This window comes from Mercurialis annua, linkage group LG1-X, assembly GCF_937616625.2.
Source record: "Mercurialis annua linkage group LG1-X, ddMerAnnu1.2, whole genome shotgun sequence".
Classification (NCBI taxonomy): domain Eukaryota; kingdom Viridiplantae; phylum Streptophyta; class Magnoliopsida; order Malpighiales; family Euphorbiaceae; genus Mercurialis; species Mercurialis annua.
In genome coordinates, this window is record NC_065570.1 from 39,517,178 (window position 1) to 39,523,448 (window position 6,271).

The 6,271-nt window shown below is 40.4% G+C and overlaps 2 protein-coding genes across 2 annotated transcripts; both read right to left on the minus strand.

Moving 5' to 3' along the window:
* Positions 1 to 2,118: 2,118 nt before the first annotated feature.
* LOC126668908 (uncharacterized) lies at positions 2,119 to 3,879 on the minus strand. The gene is made up of 5 exons (XM_050362141.2): positions 3,602 to 3,879; positions 3,392 to 3,524; positions 3,012 to 3,311; positions 2,816 to 2,923; positions 2,119 to 2,529 (listed from the first exon to the last, which is right to left on the minus strand). Exons 1-5 carry the CDS (start codon positions 3,877 to 3,879, stop codon positions 2,149 to 2,151), a joined length of 1,200 nt encoding a protein of 399 aa, XP_050218098.1. The 3' UTR covers positions 2,119 to 2,148.
* Positions 3,880 to 4,907: 1,028 nt separating this feature from the next.
* On the minus strand, positions 4,908 to 5,901 carry LOC126682531 (uncharacterized). The gene is made up of 2 exons (XM_050378254.1): positions 5,372 to 5,901; positions 4,908 to 5,278 (listed from the first exon to the last, which is right to left on the minus strand). Exons 1-2 carry the CDS (start codon positions 5,803 to 5,805, stop codon positions 4,957 to 4,959), a joined length of 756 nt encoding a protein of 251 aa, XP_050234211.1. The 5' UTR covers positions 5,806 to 5,901; the 3' UTR covers positions 4,908 to 4,956.
* Positions 5,902 to 6,271: the final 370 nt, after the last annotated feature.

A 6,271-nucleotide genomic window follows, 5' to 3' on the forward strand; every position in this document is an offset into this window, starting at 1 on the left:
TTATAATCCTTAACCTCGTTTATATACACATTCTCCTTGTTCACAGCTAACAATTGTCATAACTGTACTATAGTTGTTACTATCGTATTTAATTAACTAACTATAAATTTTAGCTCTGTTTTCAAAACATTATACTTTTGAAAACAAAATGTTTATTCAACATTTTTTTACTTTTAGTTGGCCATACTTTACACATTTATGTCCTTACATTTAAAATACGCGTACACTACATGTACATTCCATTACCAGCCAGCCTAGACCTCAAAGTCATAAGGCTCGGTTCTCGAAATTTTCATCTTTTGAAACTATTGTCTTATCACAGTTTTCAAATTCATTTATATACATATATGGAGCTCATGTTGATAATTTCAAGTTAATTAAAGTTTATACTTCTTATCGTTGTTACTTGCACTTTTGGCTCACTGCCAAAATTCACGCAAGTTTCCACAATAATACCTCCATCATCGAGCATCGTCTACCTCTATGTTCGACGATCACAACGGCTAAAATTTAGATAACCCTCCTGGGACTATCATATCCCAATATCAAACGATCTAACGGTTCGATCACAAGTTATTAGGGTTTAGTTTACCCTGTTAGTCTCTAGACAACTTCTAAAACTCACTCGTCCAATTCACTATCTCCATCTCCGTTACACCTTGATAACATCTTTAGCTAATGTTGGTTCAAGGTTTGATATACTGTTTTAAATATATTATTTATTCGTTTTATGATTTGTTACTTATTTTCTTAATGAATATCTATTAACACGACTTAACAACTCTGTTAGTCGTTAACATATTCATTACTTCTCTTTGTTCACATCAGAACTAGTAATGTACTTACTTGGTTCTGAGAACACTTACACTTTCTTTTATCGTCTTTCTTTTATATGTTTCATTGTTTTTTATCGTTTAAGTGCTGAGGTTACTCCTCTCCGACTTGTGAATTTTGGTTTATCTAACCACCCGTATGGATTCAAGAGATATGTCCATTACTAACATATGTTCTGTCTGTAAGACTGATCTCCAATCCGTTTAATTAAACACGTGCATATGACTTTGTTTACATATAGTTACTTGCAGTCAAACAAACCGAGTCGTGTTCAATTAGATCCTACTCTCTTATCTTAATCGTGACAATTTTCTATTGTCTACTCTCAAACGTTTATTCACCATAAAAGTCCAACACTAGACTTACATCAGCCTATTCCTGAGTAAGAATATAAATTCTTACTCTTTCTACTCTTACGCGTACTTAGATTATTCTTTAATGTCTCGGTATGAAACATTAGAATTTAGGCCTTTATTATTTATTCTTTATAATAAAAACCATTATTCTCCATCCATTTCTTCTTCTCATCTACCTTGTCAATATCACAGAGTTTTCGTTTGAACAAATATAGTTTTGTATCGCGTTACTATATAGCAGGCGATTTGCGACGGACTATTCCGTCGCAAACTAAGTAAAATCCGTCGCAAATATCACTTTGCGACGGATTTGCGACGGAATCTGTCCGTCGCAAATAGTCTGGTCGCTAAAATATTAGCGACCAAGGGGTCGCAAAAATGGCGACGGAACTCCCGTCGCCATATCCAACTAACCGTCGCCAAATTCGTCTCCCAAAAAATGAAAAGGGAGACGAATTTGGCGACGGATAATTAAGTTTGCGACGGAATATATCCGTCGCAAACTTAATTTTACTGTGCGACGGGGCTTTTGCGACGGACACAATCCGTCGCAAATCACAAACTTTTGCGACGGACACAATCCGTCGCAAACACACAAACTTTGCGACGGACACAATCCGTCGCAAATCACAAACTTTGCGACGGATCCAATCCGTCGCAAATCACAAACAATTTGCGCGGAAAATTTCCGTTTTCTCGTCCGTTTCCCTGTTTTATTAACGACGATTATAACCAGTAAAATCTACTATTTACAATTCTTAATAAAACTCAATTTCAGAAAAAGAACGCTTTCATATAAAAACATATTATATTTTACATAACGCAACAAAATGTATAAAGCAAAAAAATACAAAATGTATAAAGTGACAAAATACAAAATGTCAGAAACGCAAACATGACACTACAAAGTCGGAGTGTCGTCATCGTCTGAAGGACCTGGGGGTGGGGGTGGGCGATACTACGGAGGAAGAGTCTGCATAATCTTCGCCATCTCAGCCTGAATAATCTCGGCCATCCTCTCATTGGCTCTCGCCTGCTGCGCACGGAGATCCTCCACCTCAGTGGTAATCTGGCGCAGTCCGTCCTGGATCCCCGCCCGCACACGCCGCTCAATCTCCTCCTCAGTTCGCTGTGACTGTGTGGACCTGGTCCTCGCCCTACTAGACGTCGTCGTATCCACGTACGCACTAGTCGCTGAACCCAACCCGTAAACACGACGCTTCTTGTTAACGCCCTCGATATCCAGAAACAGCTGGGTCTCGTCGACTTCCGCTGTGCTAGAAGAACCCCCATCGGTCGGCGGCTGCGATGCAGCAGCAAGTCTCTGAGCAATTGCATCCTACAAAAAGATAGAAAAACATATCACATAACGGTTAAAAACGTATAACATATGAAATGTAAGTATAATTCCTAACAAAAATTCGGCAGCATTTCCTCTATAATTTGATTAACACCCATTTTTCAGGGACATCTTGCAAACATATACATTTCATATACAACCCACCGGCTGTTAACACACCTAATCTAGTATTTACAATTTCCATTAAAACACATTTTACACTAATTTAATCTAACACTCGAGTAAAGTAAAACAACTACTACAATTATATAGGTTCATGACTTACACTCATGTTCTGGGCCCTCTTGTCTACCATGACACCCTTATCAGCTTTCGTGGAGTGCATCCGAGTATACAGCTCCGTTGCGGTAGGCTTGCGGCCGAGCTCTTCAGCCTAAAAGAAAAATAAACAATTTGTTAGTTCATCAGAAAATCTGAAAATAAAAGATAGTTGTAAATAAAAAAGAATTCTAGAAACAAACCAACACATCCATATGTCGGATGGCGGAATGGGATCCCCCTGTATGGCGTACTGGTCCGGAACCAGCTCCAGCAGGCTCGCTCATCCTATTAGCGCGAGCTACATCGGACTTCTTCTTCTCGTCTTCTGACGCCCAGACGGCCTTCCAGGAATCCCAGATATCTTGGCTGATCGAGGTATGTTTTTCGTCCTTCTCTCTCATCCTATGAATAACATCCTTATATCGGTTTGCAGCATGCGTCATGAATACACTTTTGATGACGTCGTCGCTGTAATCCGCCGTATCCCACCAGTATTCCTTCTGCAAAACATAAACGCCAAGTTTGAGTTAGTAATTTTGCGTTAGTCTAAATTCAAACTTTAAAATTAACAATTTATTACCTTAAATTCCTCCCAATAGAAATCTGTCTGCTCTGCAGTCAGAAACCTCCAGGCTCGCCCATTCTCGAACCAGCACTTTCTAAAGATCTCCCGCATAGACCGGGAGATTGGTCCAGAGTGCAACAGCCTCTCCCTGCGAGGTTACAGCAAACTTTTACTTTCTATAGTAAAACGATAAAAAAAAATTAAACTAAAAATTTACATTCTTACCTGCTGGCGTCTGGGAAACACAGTGCCCTCCCCTGGTCATCCAGCTCTGCAGGGGGCTCTCCTGGCTGTTGGGCCTGAACAGGGGGCTCTCCTGGCTGTCGGGCCTGAACTGGGGGTGCCGCCTCCACCTCCTGCTGCTGACCCTGAACAGGGACGTCCTCAATAGGGGCACGCACAGCCGGGTTACCCCGACCACGACCTCTAGCTGGGTTACCCCGACGTCCCCGACCTCTAGTCGGATCACCTGAACCACCCTGCCCTCTCATACCTGCAGACATTAAAATACATTTCGTTCCATATATAACAATTTAATACATTGTTAAAAAATACATTATAACAAAACATTATAGAAAAATACATTATAAAAAAATAAATTGTTATGTTAATAATAATAAATGAATACAACTAAAACTGCAAAAAATATCCAAAACGTCAGTCAAGTTGTTCTTCATCTTCGTCTGATGAGGATGGCGGATATTCTTCTTCTTCATCTTCAACAGGAGGGATTTGCAACGCATCTTCGTCTGCCACGTCATTCAGGTTAACTAAATTTGTGGGATTGTCGTCCGTTTCAACTATAAGGGGATTTTCTTCAATGTCGTCTTGAAAGGCCGGGATAATCGCATCGGGCATGTCAAGTTCTGATCGTGCCTTAATTTTGCAAACTTCCCACCAATTTACTTTGTCCCGTCTTCTGCTTGGATATGGAAGGTAATGAACTTGGTCAGCCTGTTCTGCCAAGATGAACGGCTCGTATTTATTATACCGGCGCCTGTGATTAACATCTACCAAGTTGTATCGATTGGTAGTGTCTGTGCCTGTATCCGTAGGGTCGAACCATTCGCATTTAAAAATGACGGTCTGCTTCATTGGTAGAGCTGGATACTCTAACTCAATTATGTCCGTTAACACTCCATAAAAGTCATTTTCACCCTCAACATATTCTGTTCCCCTTACGCAGACACCGCTATTCATTGTAAGTTGATCCTGCCCATATTCCTGAGTAAGAAATTTGAAGCCGTTTACATAGTATGTGGTGACCTTTCTACACGGTCCCTTTGCGAGACTCAGAATAAGCGGATTTGTACAGACAGTTGGATCTTTCACCTGTGGGGAGTTAGAAATTTGTAAAATTTATAAACCTTATTATAAAAATGAAAGTCCATTGTTATAAGATACGTACATATTGTTCGAACCAAGAGGCGAAATCACTTTCCAGCATTCTTTCAATTTCTGTTTCACTTATGCCACTGTTCCTTTCGCGCAACCTGGCCACAAAAACCCTTTAAATGGTAGAGGCCCAAACTACATCAAATTCTAGCAAATATGTGAAATATTACACTATATTTAAATGCTTACTTTCGATGCTCTTCGATTTCGGAACAATTCAGAAGAACATAGGTCCGAGCAGCGATGATCTCATCGTCTTCAAGATATCTCCTACCGCTACCACGCAACGGCTTTCCCTTAGGTTTAAAAATTCCCAGTCTGTCGGCATCGTCATCGATATCCATATCGCAAGTTTCATTTCTTCCCAAACGCACGGGTAACATCGGATCACCTTCAGCAAAATAATAGGATGCAAATTTAGCGATTTCTTCTTGCAGATATCCACTACTAATGCTCCCTTCCACCCTGCCTTTATTAGTGACCTTTTTTTTCAATTTCCTCAAATATCTGTAACCGGATATTAATATTCGTAAGCATTTCCTATAATCATATATTTATTGAACAGATGGATTCGAGAAAAAACCATGACTAATTGATTACCTTTCAAATGGATACATCCAGCGATACTGAACCGGTCCTGCCATCATAGCTTCATACGGAAGATGCACGGGGAGATGCTCCATAGAGTCAAAAAAGCTGGGTGGAAATATACGTTCCAACTTACACAGGATTTTTGGGATCTCAGATTCCATACGGTTTAGATCTTCCTGTGACAGTGACGTGGAAGTTAACTCCCTGAAGAAGATACTTAACTCTGTTAGAGGCTCCCACACGTTTTTCGGAAGTAGCTCCCGAAGGGCGATTGGCAGAAGTCGTTGCATAAAAACATGGCAGTCATGACTTTTCATTCCATGCATTTTCAACCCCTTTAGATCAACACATCTAGACAAGTTTGACGCGTACCCGTCTGGAAACTTTATTTTCTGAATCCACTCAAGCAAAACTCGTTTTGAATCCCTATCCAAAGCATACATTGCCTTTGGAAATCTCCCAGTTGCCGGATCTTTAGCTAACCCTGGCCGATCACAGATGTCGTTCAACTCTTCACGAGATTTTGCATGGTCTTTTGTTTTCCCGGGGATATTGAGAACGGTATTAAAAATGTTATTGAAGACATTTTTCTCAATGTGCATGACATCGAGATTGTGACGTATTACATTCGTTCTCCAATAAGGCAAATCCCAAAAGATACTTTTTTTATTCCACCCATGATCTTTTGACAGTAATGCATTAGTAACTTTCGCACCACGCTCAAATGCCTTCTTAAACCCCAGTCGATCAATCTCTGCTAACAGTCCATCTCCAGTTCTCACCCCTGCAAACCTTTTGCCGACCTCTCGTTTCCCCTTACGGAAATCAGTAACATTTCGACGGAATTGGTGATTCGGAGGCAAAAACTTGCTATGGCAATCAAACCACGATTGGTTACCGCTTTTATCC

What these genes read in the sequence shown, in the direction of transcription:
- LOC126668908 (XM_050362141.2), bottom strand. Translation starts at nt 3,879, where the DNA reads ATGTCTGCAGGTATGAGAGGGCAGGGTGGTTCAGGTGATCCGACTAGA. An exon ending in TCTATTGGGAGGAATTTAAG is followed by an intron (nt 3,312 to 3,391) that starts GTAATAAATTGT and finishes TATGTTTTGCAG; the next exon opens with AAGGAATACTGGTGGGATAC. An exon ending in TCCGACATATGGATGTGTTG is followed by an intron (nt 2,924 to 3,011) that starts GTTTGTTTCTAG and finishes TTTTTCTTTTAG; the next exon opens with GCTGAAGAGCTCGGCCGCAA.
- LOC126682531 (XM_050378254.1), bottom strand. Translation starts at nt 5,805, where the DNA reads ATGTATGCTTTGGATAGGGATTCAAAACGAGTTTTGCTTGAGTGGATT. An exon ending in TGGATGTATCCATTTGAAAG is followed by an intron (nt 5,279 to 5,371) that starts GTAATCAATTAG and finishes ATCCGGTTACAG; the next exon opens with ATATTTGAGGAAATTGAAAA.